The sequence below is a fragment of the Oryzias latipes genome, chromosome 18 (genome assembly GCF_002234675.1).
Source record: "Oryzias latipes chromosome 18, ASM223467v1".
NCBI lineage: Eukaryota > Metazoa > Chordata > Actinopteri > Beloniformes > Adrianichthyidae > Oryzias > Oryzias latipes.
The window spans coordinates 9009185-9029021 of NC_019876.2; the positions used below are offsets into that span (position 1 = coordinate 9009185).

The following is a 19837-nucleotide window of genomic DNA, read 5'->3' on the forward strand; positions in this document are numbered from 1 at the left end:
CTATTTACAGTAAAGAATTAGTGTAAATACCAAAGAAATTCTCCTGTGCATTTGTTGTAAAAGAGGAGGCAGCTCCTCACGTACTCACACTTGATCTGTGCCGTAGCTGCGGTAGTCCACTGCGGCTGAAACGGCCACAATGAGAGCCGGAACTCCATAGCCCACCATGTAGAAGTACCGCCGGCGTGAGTGCTCGCTCTCAAACACCTCCACCAGCATGATGTAGAGCTGCACCCCCTCAAGGAACATCCACGTGAATGCTGCCAGGAAGAAGAAGTGGAGCAGGGCGGCAAAGACAGCACAGGCGATCTGGGAATGGTTTTAAAGAGAATGGGATGCACAACGGGAATGAAAAGCAGATACATTTTAGTTTCGTCTACATGTTTAGAGAATTTACTTGTTAAAGGTAAAAGGACATGTTCCCAACGAGATGAGTCATACAAGTGACTCAAAATATTTCCAACCCCTATATCTACGTCTCAAACAATTAGCATTGCTTAATTGTGTTTTTGCTAAAGCAGTTGGATGTTTGCCCGTTGTGACTGGCATAGGAAATGCTGCAGCAACTGAGCCCATGTGGTCTTGTTTGCTAATAATTGGCATGGATGAAAGATGGCTACGAACAAGTGAAATGTCTCCAAGAAGCCTTTAGGATGAGGCTAAGCTACCTATTAAAGGCCCTGTCACACAGCTATTACGTACATGTTGCACATTTTCCACATATGATATATCAGTCTTTCATGATAGATACGTAGAATGCAAAATTCCTAAGTGTTTCTTGCATTTATCAATGTGCGCAGGTGTCTGTTGAATGTGTCTTTATGTGAATTCGGTTTTTAGCAGTTCAACATTTTTGGTTGTTTGAGAATGACGCAGTCTATACACAATTATTATGTAAATGTTACGCAGTTGTGCGTGATTTTTATGAGACACAAATTTGTGGCTTTCCACAACCATTCCATGTATGCCTAAAGGGCTTTTCAAATATGTATCGCCGATGTTTAGCTTTTATATTACATATATGCTGCACATATGACGTTTAAATATCATATTTGACACAAAAATCACCTATGACTTACTTAAAACAGCGGTTCATGGTTTATGTTCTAAGTTCATTAACGTGTTCTTTGTACGGTTTATTCGTACTTCTTTCGTGGTTTTATCGTGGTTCATTTGTGAAACATTATGTAAAAATTTCACATAAGGACCACAACTTTTCTCACTTTCTTCAAGTATATCCAAGTATGAAGAAATTTCATTAGCGCAATATGCGCAAAATGTACAAATTGGCTTACCAAAATATGGTTTAACAAGTAAAACACAATACAAGAAAACACAAGATATATTTTCAATTGAAAATATCGCCTAATTTGTCTCTAAAAACTGATCTACATGAATGTATAAAAGCACTGGTGGAGGATGGTCCTAAAATGGTGAAAGATCAAAGCCCTTCTTTGAACGTACCACAAAAGTAGTTTTTTCTTAAGGACGTGAAAATTAAAGAGGACATTCAAAAAGAAAGATGAGGCTGAACATATGATGGGTTCATCCTATGCCACCAGCTGTGATTCTCTATGTGTAGGATAATAGGATATTGATGTGAATATATGAAGAAAAAAAATTGCACAAAGGCTATTAGCTGCCATGTGAATTCCACTGTCTGGCTCTGTAATGCAAAGCTAATTGGATAGTGGGCTTCATCAAAAATGGCAGGTCTGCCAGAAGCTGCAGGTGGATAAAAGCCCTCCTCTGGCCTGTATATGTGTAATGACTACACATTTATCTGCTGTAGAGTGTAGCTTATGCACAGTTGAAGATGGCTCTGTTGTGCCAGAATGCCTCCATCTGCTGCCACAGCTGAGCTCAGGGATTGAAATTGCCTCAAAACTGAAGTTATTATCCAAGAAAAAGGGGTTTGGTATATTCAACAGCTTAATCCAGATTAGTCTGAAGTGGTTGGAAATTGAAAAATGGCAACAGAAGGTGGTCGCAGGGTGAAAGTCTGAATCCACGTGGGTGAGTATGTTCAATATACTTGTGATCTGAATATGACAATGTAACGGAGGGTTGGCAGATGTTGCTGTGTGAGTTTGGGAGCAAACATCCGAGTTTGCTCCAGTGTAACCACGGGATGAGGAATTTGTTAAAGGAAAACCCATGGCTGCTTTTCTTTCTGTTTGCTTTTTCGCTGAACCAAACGCAACATAAAGAGTACGGGGCTACTGACACACAGCGGGAGGCTCCACTCACAGCACAGTGGGACACCAAAGTTCGCAGGGTTTCCCAAAATATTTCAGGATGCGAAGTGAAAACGCCAGACAGTCTTAAAAGAAATCACCAACCAATATTTAAAACGCGTCTTTTCCAGTAAGACAATTTATCGTATTTTCCGCCTTATAAGACACACTTAAAAGCCCTGTTGTTGTTTTGTTTATTTATTTATTTTCAAAAATAACAGTGCATCTTATAATCTGAATAAATGTGGATCAATTCTGGCTGTGCTTACTGATGTAGAAGCTGCCAAAATGTTTGGTTTGATGAAACTGTAAGTACGCTAACGTGGCTAACGTGTAGGAGTTTCCGACTGTTTTTTTTAACGTGTTACTAACACGTTTGGGAGTGAGCATAGTCACTGTAACATTTGCAACTAAAAGAATGTTGCGAAAAACGTTAGGAGTAACAAGTATTGTGAACATGCTAACTCTGCTAACACAACGTATAGCTGCGTTGGACTATGCTTATTTATGTGACACGTATAAGGTTGTAAGTTGGCCTCACATTAACGTTTGTTTTAATGGTATCATCAGCATGTATTTTACATGCAACAAGATTGGGAGTTACAGGTACTGTGAATACTCTGACATGGCTAACGTGGGTTAGCGTGCAGCCGTTTCGGACTGTGTTTTTTCTTTTATGTGTGACTAACAAATTTGGGAGTTACCACAGTCACTAACATTTGTTTGACTGGTATCAGCCTTTTTTTTTCCACGTTGCAAAAAAGGCTGGGAGTTACAAGTATTGTGAATATGCTAATTTTCTCTAACGCGGCTAACATTTAGCGTTACTGTGATCGCTGTTGTCAAAATCTGTCTGACTGACTGACTTGTTTCACTGAATGCGCCATTTCGTTCCGTGTGTCTTATTTATGACAAAATGTTAAAAATAAACCATTTATTAATAGTACACCTTATAATCTAGTGCAGAAAGTACGGTAAGTTCTTAAGCTGAAAATAATTAAAAGTTTTGAATTTAAAAAATTCAAAACATCTTTTACAGAGATTTTGCCTTTAAGAAAACCAACATTTTATATGTTGTTTTGACAGAATAACACATCTAAGACCTTGTTGTGTTTAGTTATAAACAAAAAAATTGGTGAAAAATGTGTAAACAGGTTGAAACCCTGTTAAGTGATGCTAAAGTCAAAAGCTAACACAAGCATGTTAGCTTAACAAACAGTATATTTTCTTTTTACATTTTTAGTTTCCAGAAACAAATAGCAATTACTGGTTAAGTAAAAACCCAACTCATAAATGTTATAAGAACCACTGTTGCTTTTGTTTTACCTGGCTTTTGGCCCTTTTGCACTTTAAAGATTAGCATGTTTTGTGCTAACTGCTAAAAGCTTTAGGGCTGCAAGTTGTAAAATATAAAGGGGAGCTGGAGTAAATAAAAAAAAACATAGTTGGTTAGTCACTAAGAGTAGGGCTTTACGTAAAATGCTGTAATTATTATTATTATTATTTTAATTCACATAAGATTTTGCACAAAGCTAAGGCAAACAGTTTAGAGTCATTGTTGATGACGATAGCCTGTTTGTTCATGCATTTGCAAGTAAAGGTTAAAAAAAAAGGCTAACTGTTTTGGTATTAGCATTGGGACCCTAGTGTTGGAATGCTAGAGAATTAGAATATATATTTATTTTAAAGATTTTTCCTTGGCGATGGTGTTCATCAGCTTCTACCCACAAGGACAAAATCTTACCGGCTGGTCTCCCCGATTGATCCCCACCAGAAACAGCGACTCAGCAATGAAGAGACTGATGCACAGGTTCTTGTGGATGGTGTTGCGATCACTCTGGAGGCCACGGAAGAAGCAGAAGGTGAAGAGGCTGATGAGGAGACACACCAGGGACAGGAGGATGCCAACCCAAGTGATGACATCCAGGAGCATGTCGTGAACAGGGTCCATATTCTGCAACAAAAACAAGGCGAGAGCTCAACACAGGAAAACTCCAAATGGAAAGTTTTATGTTTTTCGAAATTGTTTTTATAGTAATTGCACCATGAAGCAAAAACATACAAGCACAGAGGGAACAAGCAAAACTGAAAACAATCCTAAAGCATTTATTCTTACTGGTGTTTTCTGACACCCACCGAGCCACAGGTGGCAGATATGAATCATAAATTTGTCAGTGCAAATCAATTTAAAATGCCCCCCTCTCTGTTGTTTTATTTTGGTCAGGAAGCAAAGTGAAACAAAGTGAGCAGCCCAAAGGGCCACAGGTGTCTAAGACCAGCACAACAGGAATTCAATCAGACCGTAACACGGGCAATATACTTTTCAGATCGTATTTTGCCGCCACCGCTAGTTTCTGGCATTGAAAAAAAGCCTTTTTCTGACAATAAATGTGTGGCCATGAGGGAGAGATATGAATCAACACTTACTCCACTTTGGTTTTGAATGGGAATCAGTGCAATAAAGCCAGATCAGATCCTCATAGGAAGGTGAAGAAAAGATAAACCCGATACATCTAGAATATAAAGATCGACTTATTCGGAAATGGACACAACACAACCATAAGCAAATGAACTTTAAAAAGAGAAACGAAAAGTTTCTAAAATAAACACAAGATATGTGTCTTAATCGATCTAAATCTGCCTTATTTGATTTATTCCGTCATTACAACCCTTAGCAAAAGAAGCACACTTGAAGCTTATTTGATGAAGTTTACTTGAGCCAACTATAGATTGTGTACGTGTAGTATAGGAAGTTTACTAACTTAACGCTTCTTCAAATGAAATTGGAACATTTTAGGTTCACAATTGCTAGTATATAAAAAATACACTTCAAGTATACCCCTCACTGGACGTGTGATGCACGCTTAAGGACAAGTTAAACGCTCATTCTGGAACTTGCTTATAGGATACAGTGTTCACACTGGACTGTTGCTGCCCAATACCAGCGCATGTACCTATAGTTAGAAGAGGCTTGGTGCTAAATGTCCAAGTGCTGCAAATATCTCAAATCTTGCTACAGCTTTTTCTTTCATAGTATTCCAATAATCAACTAACTTGATGTCACATAACTCTGGCAAGGCACAAATGGCAATTATTAATTTCTCCCTCCTCATGATAACCTTTCAAATGTTTAGCACGTTTAGTGTTTTGAAAAGGTCCTTACCCATACAATCCTATCAAATCTGAGTCCCTGATTGGTCAAAGTTTAACTTGTAACACGCGTTCAATGGCTGCCCGTTTTGTACATAGAGCCCATAAAACAGACTTAAAAACTCGCATAGTGATGCGCGAATGCAAGAGTTTTGATTGCGGCAGTCCAGAACAATTGACCGTAAAAAGGAACTGGACTTAGTGACCCCTCCCCCTTCGCATTCCAAACAGGAAGTACCTGCTGGCTCCAAGAAGCCAACATTCCATAGACTTATGAAGAATTTTTGTTACTCAGTCTATTTGTCAGAATAACGTTTGATTGACAAATTCTCCCAAACTGCTTTCAGTGGAAGCGGTGTGGACTTCAATCAAGCTTAGTCACAATTGGCGAAAGTTGTTGCGTTAGAAAAGTTAACTCAGACCAACTCGGACCGATTAACGTCGACTGGCTCCATACGGTGGTGCCTTTAGCGCAGAAACATTGCAACAGAGCTGGCTTTATTTCGCTGAAGGTAAGCTATTTTCTACAAGGTTGTCGTCCCATCTGGCTCTGTCCATCTCTATATAAGGTCATAGTTTACGTTTATGTCAATTTACAAAGACTTTTTATTGGAAGATGTTTCAGCTGTTTAATTTTTATGTGCGTTTCTGAGCCTGGTGTGAACGTAGCATAAACAAAAGAGAATGGGGTTGGCAAAAAATAAATCAAAAGAAAGGACTAACACGTGTAATACAGAAGGAAGCACTTTTTCAAATCACATTTTTTGACAGCAGTCAGCAGTATTTTAGTGGGATAAACCTTAAGGAGAAGAAATGCTCAAAAGCCCTGTTTTGTGGCAGCTCTGCGAACGCAAACAAAGTAAGGAACAGATGCTGATCATTAACAGGCTCTGGTACAATAACAACCGCAGTGCTCCTTGAGTCTGGGGAGAGCGCTCTTTTGATTTTGCTGCCTGATGAGCCGTTGTGTATACGTTGGAGGTGGATTGGGGGGGGGGGCTGGCAATATGTTGTAAAGGAGCAGCCATTTGTGTGTGTGTGTAATGACTCTGATTTTAGCTCCATATTTTAGAGGTGTGTCTGTGTAGTAGGTAGCAACAGATGCCGGCGTTCGTGCCTTCGCGCTCTGCTGTGTTCGATGCATGTGACACGTTAATCTGTTCTCTGTCCACTGTAGGAGAGAGCCGTCCATGAATCATGCTGTGGAGCATTGTGATAGCAGCCCAAGTTCTCTCGGGTTGTGTCCACGGGCTCAATCCATCACCATCTCACCTTCGATTGGTGAGAGGCCAGGTCAGAGAAAGATACAGCAGGAGAAAGCGAGAGGCGCAGGTACTGAAACAAAGGGAGAAAGCCAAAGAGTGTATTTACACCTAGGTGATGGATATACCGCAGAGTGATTTCTTTTCTTCTCAAAAGGTGGATGATGGCTGAGATGTCACCAGCTGCAAAGTCTCTGCTGGAAAGGCTCCTTTTTTAGAGGGCTTTGCTCAGGCAGGAAAGCAAATGATGGGATCTCCAGAGCTTCTGCACCTAACTTCACACCGATAGGTCTCCATGATGGGAATTCGCCTAAGGGTCCCTACAGTGGGCTGATGCAATTTACTCACTTTGTCTCAAAGGCAGCCTAGTCACACAGCATCCACGCTATGCTCCGGGATGAGGCTCATTCGTCTCAAACACTTTGTATTTCACTCCAGATTGATGGCTGATGTGATCGCCTTTGGCGTTGATGTGTTGGAACACGCTGCAAAATAAGAAGTTCCCACAAAAATCTGTGTGCAGTGATCATTCGGGCCAATTCCTTTAAAGTAGAAAGACATTTTCCTTTAATACCCATTGAATGTGTTGGCCCAGACACATGGTTTTTGGAGTCCTTGGAAGAATACTGGAAAAGACACAGCGGTATGCATCAGATGAGATGATGTTTACTAGCTAAAATATGTCCTATGAATAGCTTTCAAATTAAGATCAGAGTCTAGATGAGATGTCCCTTTTGGCTGGCAAAATGTACAAATTTGTATAGATGCTAGCTCATACTACCTTGGTTATTGAAATAAACTATCTGATAGTTTTCCTGCAGTTGTTGTAGTGTCAGAACGGTAAGTAAATGGACAACTGAGAAACAGTCCAGTCCTCGGCGAGTGGATAATAGAGATTTCTTTAAAGCTGTGACGCAGATTGGGATTTTCATCTCTCCTGAAGGTGGCAGTGGAGATGAGGATTGTAAATTGTACTGAATACTGGAAGAGTTTGTAATGCAAACAGGAAGTGGGAAGTTCATTTGAGTTGTAATTTCACAGGGCTCGAGTATAAACAGGAAACAGCAGCAGAAATGCAAAGTAGAGTATTGATAATGGAGATGCTAGTGAAGAAAAATGTTTGACTCATGATGACTTTGTCAAGGACCAAAGCTTGTTCAAGCAAGAAAGGGATTTACAGGAGCTATGTTAAGGACGGGAAAAGTTTGGCAATAGAAAGACCCTCGATGATTAGGTTTGATTGAGTAACGGGGGTGCTGGTTGAGGGTGGGAAAAGTTCGGCAACAGGAAAATTCATGACAACTTGGTTAAAGGCAAAAGCTCAGATAAGAATGGAAACTAAGTCAAGCAATGGTGTTGCTCACAGTCGCAGGGTCGATAGCAGGTACAGTCTGCCAACGGGAAGACTAACAATCACTTGGCTGAGTAAGCGCGGGGGGGGGGGGGGGGGTGTTGACAGGAGCTTGGTTGAGGACTGGAAAAGTCCATCTATGGGGAGACTCACGATGACTTTGTAGAAGACAATGGCTCAGTCGAAACTTGGTCAAGTTAAGGAGACGTTCGTAGGAACTTGTTCGAGAACAAGAACAGTCCACCAACTGGAAGACTAACAGTGAGTTGGTTGAGTAGCATGGGCCATTCACAGAAGCTTTGATGAAGACGCCAAAGTCCGGCACCAAGAAAGACTTGCAATGATCTGGTCGAAGGCGGAAGTTTGACAGCAGATGAGGGCAGAGGCTCAGTCAGAAACCCAGCTGGGTCAGAACTATATACTTGACTAGAGTTGAAAAATGCTGTAACGAGTAGAGAAACCACCAAGAACTGGCAACAAGAAAGTGGTGATGGAGCTTGTAAGCAGAGGAACGTGGATGTGAAGAATGACCTTGATTAGACTTGATGACGATATGGCGTTACCAAAAAGACCCAAAAAATGAGTGAGAACCCAAATGGTCAAAACTCAGACCAGGACTTCTTTTTAGAAGATTAGAATTCAGTCTAGGTTAAAATAACACAGGTATTGCAGGTTTGAATTTTTAAACAGAAGTACCTTGGAGAGCAGCCAAGACTTGCAAACACAGCAAGCTCGCTAAGCTTTGTACTCTATATTATATATATTTTATTCCTTTTTTTTGTAGTTAATTTTACATGCCCCTTCAATTTGTAATCTATTCTATTTTATTATTTTTTCTCTTTTCTATTTTTTGTATTTTTCTTCAAGGGTTTTACTATTGTGCGTACGGGTACCTCCCGACCTTTTTTGGCGAGTAAATCGGCTTTTCCCATAACAAGCATTTCATTGCATTGTTGAGTGTGTTAATGCTGCATATGACAAATAAAGCTTCATTTATTCATCCATTCACCCCGTCAATGGTAAGAATAGTAAAACATGTTACATTATTTCTTATCAGACATTCACGTTAAATTTATGGTATTTTTACTTTAGCGTTGTGGAAATGACACAAGCATCTCACTTCTTCGTCTTTCCAGTTTTTACATTTTATCATTAGAACGTACTGAAACCACATAGAGTAAGACGTAAATGGGCTTTTAAAATGTGACTTCAAAAAAGAATATTTAATGTATTTAACTCCTATTTATTTAAAAAAAAATCTGCTTTGGTTCTTTTGTTTCACAAATTCCTGTGTAACCCCCCTCTGTATTGGGACTGCCAATTATTATGCAATTATAATATAATTATATGTGATGGCATGAGAAAAGAATATCAACCAGTCATGACTAAAATAATTGCTCTTTGAAAGAAAAAAATCAGTTCCCCAAATGTTATAATTTAAAGTAAAACCGGAGGTTCCAAGTGATGCAGTTCCCAAAACGGCCACATGATGGTGGGTTCTTAAGTTTTCCCAAAAGTCCAATTCATACCAGAAATAAACTGTTTCAAAACTTTGTTGATGTTTATTGCTTGTCAGTGTAATTCTATCAGTTTTGATTTTTGTTAAAGCAAAGGTTTGATCATATTCAGGATATTTTTAATTGGCAAATGACTGAATTCAACTTGCACGTTATTCTGTTCTGGCCAATAGCCCGGAACATTGTTAAGGTGGGCTTCAGTCCATCTGAAGCCAACGTACCGTCCCGGTTCAGAGTTTATTTTTGTCTTGTTCACAATAACGTGTGGTCTGCCCAGTGTTTAACATATCTATGGTTAAAATGCATTAATCCTTCCGTTCTGGAGCCGGTGTTTGACTTCGAAAATACAGTCGGGCAATCTCCGGCGCTGCGTCAAAGAGGTGGTGGCCCACCACAGGGACTTGTCTGACAAGTTCACTTGTGGTATGACCGGGAATTTATGAGATCTACAGAGATGGGGAACAGCCGTGCAGAGGGCGCATGAATCACTGAGTCCCAGTAAATTTGTCAAGTTTTTAAAAGACTTGGAGAGAGATCCCTGGTTGCATGGCGGGAGCTGACATTCAGCATATGTGCCTTATGCAACGCTGTGCTCTGAGCCACAGTAATGTGCATGACTCCTAGTTGCTATGGCAGTTAACATTCTCTGTTTCTCCTCTCTATCCTTTTAACATTTAAATACATTTATTTTGAGTCATTCCTTTTGTTGTATGTGTGTATGTGTACAGCACGGTAACATGCTTTCAAGTTCCATCCGTACATACACAACTAACCTTGACTGTCCTTCCTCATCATAGCTGCCGACTGATGGTGCCACAGTGGGGATGCTCCAAAGGACAGTGATGAATGTTACCCAAATATCACCCTCTCCATCATTCAGTGGGATATGCCATTGATTTATACCCACTGATCTATGGGGAATAGCGTCGCTTTCTAGTAGCTCAACACTTCCCTAGGGTGTTTCTATGAAGAAATAATTACTTGTAGCGGAACCTGAACGCGTCTCTTTTTTGAGTGGAAGCGCTAGAATTTTACATTTTGACAGCAGGCGTGAAGCATTACATTATTTTTTTTTTCTTTTTTGTTCCTTATTTAAGTGTTTGTCAAGGTTTTAGTCATTTGACTCATTGCTGTTGTTTTGTGTTGTGTGAATTAATAACTGCCAAAGTACCGCAAGAGAGGACTTTAATGACAGGACTGAGGTCGCTCGTTTATGTTACGTCCCATTGACCAGCTGACCCAAAGTTTTTTGGGTCAACGGATCAGTTTATTGTCAGACCATATTGTCAGTGTCTGGTTTCCCTTAACTTAAGGGGAATGTTAAAGGGAATGTAAAGTAAAAAGACAGTTTGAAAATGTCAAAGGATTAAGAGTCAATACAACAAAGCTGCTGATTTGTTAAAGCTCATTTTGTCAAAAAACAGTCATTATATTCCAGGTTCTGTAGGAAAACTACAGTGTTGAGAAAACCTTAATTTTATTTTCAAGGTAAAAGGAATAATCATAGTTTTTTAGTGAAATCTCGACCCATTGTGTATTTAAACAAGGATATATGTGCTTATATTCCTTAAATTTAGCCATGCTGTAAAGGAAATCCTTAAATGTCCTCTTCACACGATTTCACGAAACAAAAACTATGTTTGCTGACTCTTTATTCTCTACAAAATATCTGCTTTTTCACTAGATTTTGAGTAGGACCCATTCAAATGTGATCCATTTTTTCCTTAACTTTACCCTTAACTGATAAAGTGGAGGCTAAAAACCCGACACCAACTTCATCCTGGTCTGATTATGATAGAAACTGAAATAATGCAAGCCATGGATTTTATTCCTGTGTATTCGATACCAAGTCACCCCTAGACTGGATACCGGACCACGGCGCGGCGGTTGGAAACCTTTTATAGACCTCTAGTCCCAGGCTGCCCAGACCAGGTAGCTTGATCCACTATTCTGATTGGTTGCAGTCTTTGTTGGATCGGATAGTTCTGGATTCTGATCTATTGTAAATTATGTTGTTTTTTTCCCCACGTAGCCCAGTGCCAAGTGACTCACCGACCGCTTCCGGTCCACCGCCGGGCATTGGGGAACCCCTGATGTTGACTGCACTTGAAAGTGCTCTAAAGCTTTTATTTCGCTGCTATGTGAGTATTAAATCACGTTCCACACAGATTCTTTAGCCCCAGCTTAAGGTCAATGACATCGTGAGGCGTATTGACATGGATGAGACTAAGGATGACATCACCGAAGGCCGAGGTGCTTAATACACACTTGCTGCTGTTATAAAGTAATAATTGATTGGATTGCTGACGTTCATAAGGCCTTCAATTCAATGTTCCTACTATGAGCTCTACGTTTTAATGTGAATTTACTGAAGTGGAACGTCTTTTTCTGCGTGGAAGGCTCTGATGGGGGAGGGGAGAGCACCTCTAGGTTAAAGTTGGCATAATTACCAGCAAAGCAACATCAAAGTACACCCAGCCATATCTTTCCCCTCCAAACCTCTGTCTGCAGGAATAAAAAATAAACAAACACACCAAAAGCAGACGCATAATCTCTCGCATGCAGAAGCAATTCCGTTAGCGTCGTTTAATTTGTTTGTGAGGCCAATGGCACTGTTCTGTCGCGATGGTGGGATTAGTGGAAGTCATCATTTTTCTCACCATTTTCCCCAATTTATGGTCAAAACAAGGACTTCAAATCATCTGATCATTCGGTGGAGGTTTAAGACATTACAAACAAACAAAAAAAACCCTCCAAGGTTGTTTTCCAACATCATTCAACGATATTCAATCTGCAATTTAGAAATGATTCTATGGAACTAATTGGCTTCCAACATAATTAATCCCTATGAGACTAAATATGAAGAATTTCCACAGTTTGGTGTCTCCTACTGTATTTAACTGAAGAGTTTGACTAAAAATGTTTTTAAAAAAGCCCACAAAGAGACTTCCTGGTTTCCCAGAACACCTAATTATCGCTAGCTTCAACATTTTACGCCAAACATATACCAAACTATGACAGGTTTACTCCCAGGGGAGGGTAAAAGTTGATTCAAGGACACTTTAAAGATAAGTAACGACATTCAAAGCCTCAGTCACAACTAGTGAAATGATAATTTATCGGCATTGCGATATCAGCCTGTAGGGAAGACGGCGCAAACTGGGATACACGGCTACTTTAAATGTTTACACGCATGGCAGCTTCATAGCCAAAAGTACCGCTTGGTGAGTGACAGTGAAAGTGTTTATTGTACATTTTTCACTACAGACATGCTGTAAGCGACAGGTTGTAAGGGAATATTTAAACAAAAAAACACAACTGTACCGTATGCTAGGATGAAGTAGGATAGACGCAGGGGTGTCGTACACACATTTCAATTTTTTTCACACCCAACCCAAATCCTATGGACTGAGCAAGAGATCTGTAAGTGCTGTTTGCGTGACAAGTGTGTGCACCTTGCATGACTGTCAGAAATGACAAAACTATACAGTGAGGGCTTAGTTTGACTGGATATCCTTTAGGGGTACATTACAGGCATTTACATACAGTATCACCTACACACCCTGTGCATGCAGCATTTGCGCATGGTCAGTAAAGAGCCAGTATGGGCACCTTACTAATGACTGCAGCATCACACATTAAGTCCATTTAACTTACATCGTACTTATAAATACTTCTAAGTATAATGTGAGATCCACTTATTGCACAGTTTGATATCAGAATGAAGATTGATTTGCGATTTATTGTGCCGGCCTATGTGGGATAAACACTTATCACATGAACATTGGCACAGCTTACAGGATATGGGGCATTTGACAAAACGAAATATATGTACAACGTGCGTCTGATCTATTTCACCCTGACTTTACAGTTGCGTGTTGTCTCAGTGTTTGCTATGACCTGTCGTCCACACCGTGCCTACAATAAAAACAACAAAACAAACCTGCATAGACATTTTCACTCTACAGGCTAACCAAGCAGTCTGCAACCATGGTGTTTGATGCGGGACACCTGCGTGCCCTGTACCGGTTTTGACCTTTTTTCGCCCACCCATAAGGGGCAGTTGTGACTAAGGCTTAAAGGCCATGTCACACAGCCACTATGCACATTTAGCTTGGTCTCCACCGTCTCCGATTGCTTTATTCATACATTGAAAAAGGAATAAAAGTTTAGCCACAGAAGAAGTACGAATGAACCACACAAAGAACACGTAAATTAACGTAGAACATGAACAGGTGTGATTATGACACTTTTTATATGCAATTGGTTAGTGATTCATGTGTCAATTACGTAATTTCAATGTGATATGTGCTCCGTATGCCTGATATAAAAGTGATTCATCTGTGGTACATTTGTGAAAATTCCATTAGAAGTACGCAAAATGGTCATGGAAAGCCACAAGTTTGCGTGTGCATCTCGCAAAAATCCCGGACAAATGCATACGATTAACGTAATAATTGCTTATTAACTATATAATATACGTGTGAACTATGCCATTCACAACCGACTAAACATTTTGAACAGTTTAAAAATGAATTCACGTAAAGATCTGTTGGCCAAAACCCTCGACGGACATCTGCACACATCGACGAAAGACATTCGCAAGAAACACTGACGAATCATAAAGATCACACATGTATCACGAATTATCGAAATTTCATACGAGGAAAATGCGCAAAATGTATGTAGTGGCTGTGTGACTTTAAGATGCGGCCAGTTTAGCCTAAATTACAAAAGGGGTTTATTCAAATATACACCTAGTGTGTCAAAAGATTCATAACCCTTAACTATCGTTAAAGTAAAATATGTGTAACACAAGAGGCTTTCAGCTCTCATCTGTTTGCTCAGCTGTTCGACGGGACAAGATAAAAAATAAAAAATAAACAAAAAGATATAGCTATGCCTCTCTATGACCCTTTACAGGCCTGCACAACCCAAAACCCCCTGTACAGGTACACGGGACCAAACCTTTAGTTGAGATTACATATTTATCATGTGTATTGACCTTAATATATCAGAGTCAGAAATACTTTATTGATCCCACACGTGGGAAATTTGTTTGTTACCGTAGCAATTAAAAAAAAAATAATGGTAAGCATAAGAGAAAAAAATTGATTAGTATAAAAAAAATGTAACAATGTTGACAAAGAAGGTAGTATCATTTAAAAAGACTTTTTACATTCCAGTACAGTTACAGTACAGGTAACAGTACACGTAAGGATGTGAAGAAATGTGCAAAGAATTTGCAAAGGTCATCTGTTACGCTGTGAGTTATTGTAAAGTGTAATTGTGTTTGGTATGAAGTAGGGCTGCACGATATGAGGAAAACTTGCGATATTAGTCATTAATTTTGCGATCACGACATAACTTGCGGTACATGAACATATAGCAAAACAAGCACATACATAATTTCCTTTTCACTGCAACAGTTTAAAAATTAAATTCCAAACGACCCACATCTACATAGGAGACGAACATCTAACATAAAAGGGCTCCATCCGATTGGTCTACGATGTAAAGGAGTCCATTCGATTGGTCAAATGCATAAAGGGATTTGTTTGTTTCATTAAATACTTCAAGCTGCCATAAGATTGTTTTAGCATATTCAAGGTAACCATTTATTGCGATTTTCGCCGTCTTTTGCGATTTGCACATTGCACAGCTTGATATTGCGATGACGATAAATTTGCGATTTATTGTGCAGGCCTACAATGAAGAATGTGATGTATGCCTTTTTTTTGTTTAGAGTAAATGGACAGAGCCAGACTAGGGATTTTTTTTCACGTACAAAAATGTATGTATTCAAATTTAGCTTAAAATTGTAAAATATTCCTGGTAGTTTGTGTTCTCTGTATACAAAAATGTTTTTTTCTAACCTAACACACCACGTTCCTGGATCGTGCACAGTGACAGCTTTTTCAAATGAAAAGCCTGCATACCCTGTTTAGCAACAGCTTCCAACAAGCCTCCTTTTACGACCTCTAAGTGGAAAAAATAAAGAATAAAGCAAGGTGGGGGGAAAAAAGAAAAAAAAAAACACACACACTATCACTCCGAATTGGAACCACTGTCCACCTTCCTCGTGAGAATACAATGCCACATGCAAGCCTGTCTTTTCAAAATGTTGGGGATTGGCTTGACTGAAAGGGCCCTTTTACAGCTTCCTTTTTCTCTTTTTTTCCCCCTCCTGCTTTGCTTTCATCATGTGAAGGCTCCCATTCTTCATGGCGGCCTCTCACTATTCCAGACTTGGCTTCAGCCCTGCAGGGAGCTTAGTGGGTCCAGAAGTCATGCTGCTGAGTGACAAACAGTGCTTCTCTCCAGCTCCAACCACCAACAGGAAGAAAAGAATAGGGTGACTTAAGAATAGGGTGACTTAAAGATTGTGCTCAGGATTAATTGTGTTTTTTATTTTTTTCCCCCAGTTTAATTCATTATGTTGTGCATTTTGTTTAAAAGAAAAAAACGCCTGTGCTCTTTATGGCATTTCGAGTTTCTTTTAAAGATGGATTCGGATGAAATTTGTGTTTTTGGTGTTTTTTAACATGTTCTGGTGGTATTTTTCTTCTGATGGGGGACAGATATTAGGAAAATTAAGCTCAAAACTGCATTTCTGAGTATTTCTTTATTCCCCGCTCCTCCCCATTCCAACGCCTCCACTTGTAGATCTCTTCGTTTCCCATATCCGAACTGGAATCTGGCTCAAATCTCCACATCTGGATAGCTCCAATATTCCTAACCATTTTTGTTGATGTTGATGCCGGTAATGTTGGGTTGGGGGGTGTGAGGGGCTGTAAGCTAGCTGGAGAGCATGTAAACAGGACGTGCTGTAAGGTTGTAGCGAATATTTAAAAAAAGACACGACTGTACTGTACGTAAGGAGGAAGTAGGATGGACGGCTTTCACATTTCGGAATAAATCTGTGAAAAGCAAACGCCTGGAGCAAGATTCAAGTGATTTGCAACCATTTTACATTTAGTACCAACACTCTTCCAACAGTGAGTACATACGGTTCTTGAACGCACCTCAATCGCCCTGCGTGTTGTAAGCTTTAGATAAAACAAAGGCATTTAGGCTTTGTGGTGATCAGAAGTGGATTTATTGTGTATTTTGATCAAGCAAAGCGACAAAACGCTTAAAAAAAGGCTTAAAAAAAGAAGTCGTTATTCTTGAAACCATGTTAACAGGACATAGCCATGAAAAGCATACTTGAAGCCAAACTAGGGGCTTTGACATGGAGATGTTTGGATCAATACGCGCTCCAACACAAGGCATTTGTTTAAAATGATATGAATATACTACATATTGACATTTTGAATAGCAGTCTACACAAAGCGGAGCGGAGGTCAGTAAACAGTTACGTTGGACGCAGAGGAGGAACAGACAGAAGGAATCTAAAACCTATCGACAAACATAACCACATCAACATTTGTTGTCCTTACTTTTCTTGTCACCCCATCATCGGTGAAAAAGGGCCTATTTATTGTATCGATCGATACTTTTTTTTCCTCCATTTCATTGGCCAGCGTTTTTCCAAATTGCACACTTTGGGCGGTAAATGTTGAAGGGGAAAAAGAGAGGGGGCGGCCTACCTTGACATCGACGTGGGCCATCAGGACGGCAAAGTTGGTGAGGTGGGTGCAGGAGCAGGTGGTGTGCGTCCGGTTGGTGATCAGCAGCCGACAGTCCTGGGTGGACCAGTAACCCGTCATGGTTCGCTTCGAGTAACTCCAGAAGGAGCAGTTGGGGTTGAAGTTCTCCTCGGATTGCTGGTGGAGATGAACGACAAAAAAAAGGAAAGGAAAAATTAAGCTTTAGAAGCTTCAGACTTTTTTTCTTCTTTAACCTTTTGTACCAGAAAATGTAAACATCAAAGCAAATAACTTCAAAATGTTTGCAGATTCTTTTAATCATAAAGAAACTTTTTCACAACTTATGGTTTTTGACCTTTCTCATCACACACTCCACGGTCTTTCTTCTACTTTGTCGGGCTTGAAATGACAAACACACTCTTATCCCTTGTGCTATCTTAGATGACCCCACCCTTACATTGACGTGTTCTCCCTACCATGACAAAGATGGATAAAGGTGAAAAGATTTCATGTAATCCATGGATACCAGTGAAGATCACAAATCACTGAAGAAAAAAGGTTCAGCGCACTGTCCAGTGGGTCTAGATGACCCCACTCCCATGTTAAAGTGCCTAGGATAGCACAAGGGTTACATTTACCAAAAGTGTGTCCGTCATCAGTAAGTCACTACCAGCCCTGCGGCACGTCAAGTCCCCGCCAGAAGACCACTCTGGACACTAGAGTGTTTATGGAGCCCCGCGTGCCTCTGGTGGATCCAAACCCACCAAGGCAGCAGTGTTTTCATGTGGCACACGCTTCTCGAGCGCTGCCCACGGAGCCATCAGCGCTTTACAAATGCCATACTCCCACCATTGCGTGGTTTACAGCAGAGCATGAAAAACGATAGTCACTGCTTTCGGATTTTGTAATAAAAACGCTTCATCTGTAAATACTACAGGAGCTACTCACAGAGATTTGTGTACTCTTACTGTGTAGTTTTTGAATCATCAGTACATAAACAACTTTATGTACTAATAGTTCATAATAATATGTTTATTAAACAGTATTTTAGTCTCAAAATACTATCTATCTATCTATCTATCTATCTATCTATCTATCTATCTATCTATCTATCTATCTATCTATCTATCTATCTATCTATCTATCTATCTATCTATCTATCTATCTATCTATCTATCTATCTATCTATCTATCTATCTATCTATCTATCTATCTATCTATCTATCTATCTATCTATCTATAGATCTTTGAGACATTGTCGTCTCAAAAGTATCTCACATGCCAGGAAAGTGTGGGAACCCGTGCTTAAACACCAATAATGTCTCTGTGACACCTGAATCACACAGGCTTTTTGACATCCTGTAAATCTTCAACCGTTCACTCGATCCCCGTTCCTCAGCTGATTCCGACGTGGAGAAAAGCGAGATTTCCCAGGCGCAAAAACAACTTTCGCCACCTCTACACATATTTATCGTCCTTTTATGACGACATTCACACGTTTCCGCCCCACCACTTTTCTTTGAATTAATGCCCACCCTCTTAAACGATTGGTTGTTTTCCTGCTGATTGAGTTCAACCTTCACACATAAACCCTTTATGAAACATTCCAGGGTAGAAAAAGGACGACTCTTCGTCCTCATGAATGACTTTAATTGGTCCCTTAAACTGGAAGGCAAAGGAAATGAAACAATAACAGGACATAGTTCACCCGGAAGGCTAGCAGTCCAAAACCTTGCTAGGATTGGAGCCGAGCAATAGGAACCCATTTCTGAAGCGTTTCAGAGGATTATCCTATTGGCACAGCAGATTTCAATTTTTTCTATTAGTATTCATGTGATTTTAGGAATCAGTGTGTTGGGTATGTGGAGGGTGTTATTTATCATTTTGCTTTTGGTGCTTTTATTTTGTAAAGATCTTTGTGTTACCTATGTATGAAAAGGACTTTGTAAATAAAGTTGGGTTCATGCACTAAATGTTTGCTTTTCTTCAATTTTTTACAGTTTATTGTCTTGTCTAAAGAACATTTTGATCGGGAATTCTTAAGCAGGGGTCCCCGGCACAACTCCTCCAATTCAGACGATTCTTTTTCAATTTTTACTTTTAAACAATTAATCCCCATGTCGGACGAGGTCGGGCCAAAACTCATTTCTTTGCAAAAATTTTAGGCTAAAGTGAACATTACGATGTCTACCTACTTATTTGTTTGTAAGCAGAAAAACATACAAGTTGAAAACAAAGATGGATAAAAAGCACCACTGGTCATAGCGCCACCTACTGTTAGGTTCCCACAACAAAGTCAAATTTCTATATTTTCAATTGGACAATTCACAGAATTCAAATACTCTTCCTATTGTTTTTTGTAATAAGATTTTTTCACACATGGTATATTTGAATTGAGGGTTGCACAGTGGGGTAGTGGTTGGCACTCTCGCCCCGGTTCAAAACCCTGGATGGGACCATTGTGTGCGATTTTCCATCTACAGTCCAAAAACATGCTTCTTTGATTAATTGGTGCTTCTAAATTGTGCCTGCCCAAATGGAGTTAGGATAGGCTCCAGCAGCCCCATGACCCCAACCGAGAAAAAGTGGGTTAAGAATCGGAGGAATGGAGGAATTTGAATTGTTATTTAACATTTTAAACCAATATTTTACGACTATTTTGTCATTATTAATGGTTGCTCCTACAAATACTTTTCCTTTTAGATTAGGATCTTTCAATAAGCGAACT

General features: G+C 39.8%; 1 protein-coding gene across 13 annotated transcripts in view; it reads right to left on the reverse strand.

Moving 5' to 3' along the window:
* The window catches only part of LOC101165348 (adhesion G protein-coupled receptor L3), a 315502-nt gene that overhangs the window by 38313 nt on the left and 257352 nt on the right, over window positions 1-19837 (reverse strand). For all 13 annotated transcript variants that reach the window (XM_023948941.1, XM_023948944.1, XM_023948940.1 and 10 more), the window contains 3 exons: window positions 17110-17286; window positions 3982-4191; window positions 89-309 (listed from right to left, as the gene is read on the reverse strand). In XM_023948941.1, coding sequence (XP_023804709.1) covers window positions 89-309; window positions 3982-4191; window positions 17110-17286 — 608 coding nt within the window. The remainder of the gene's footprint in view (window positions 1-88; window positions 310-3981; window positions 4192-17109; window positions 17287-19837) is intronic.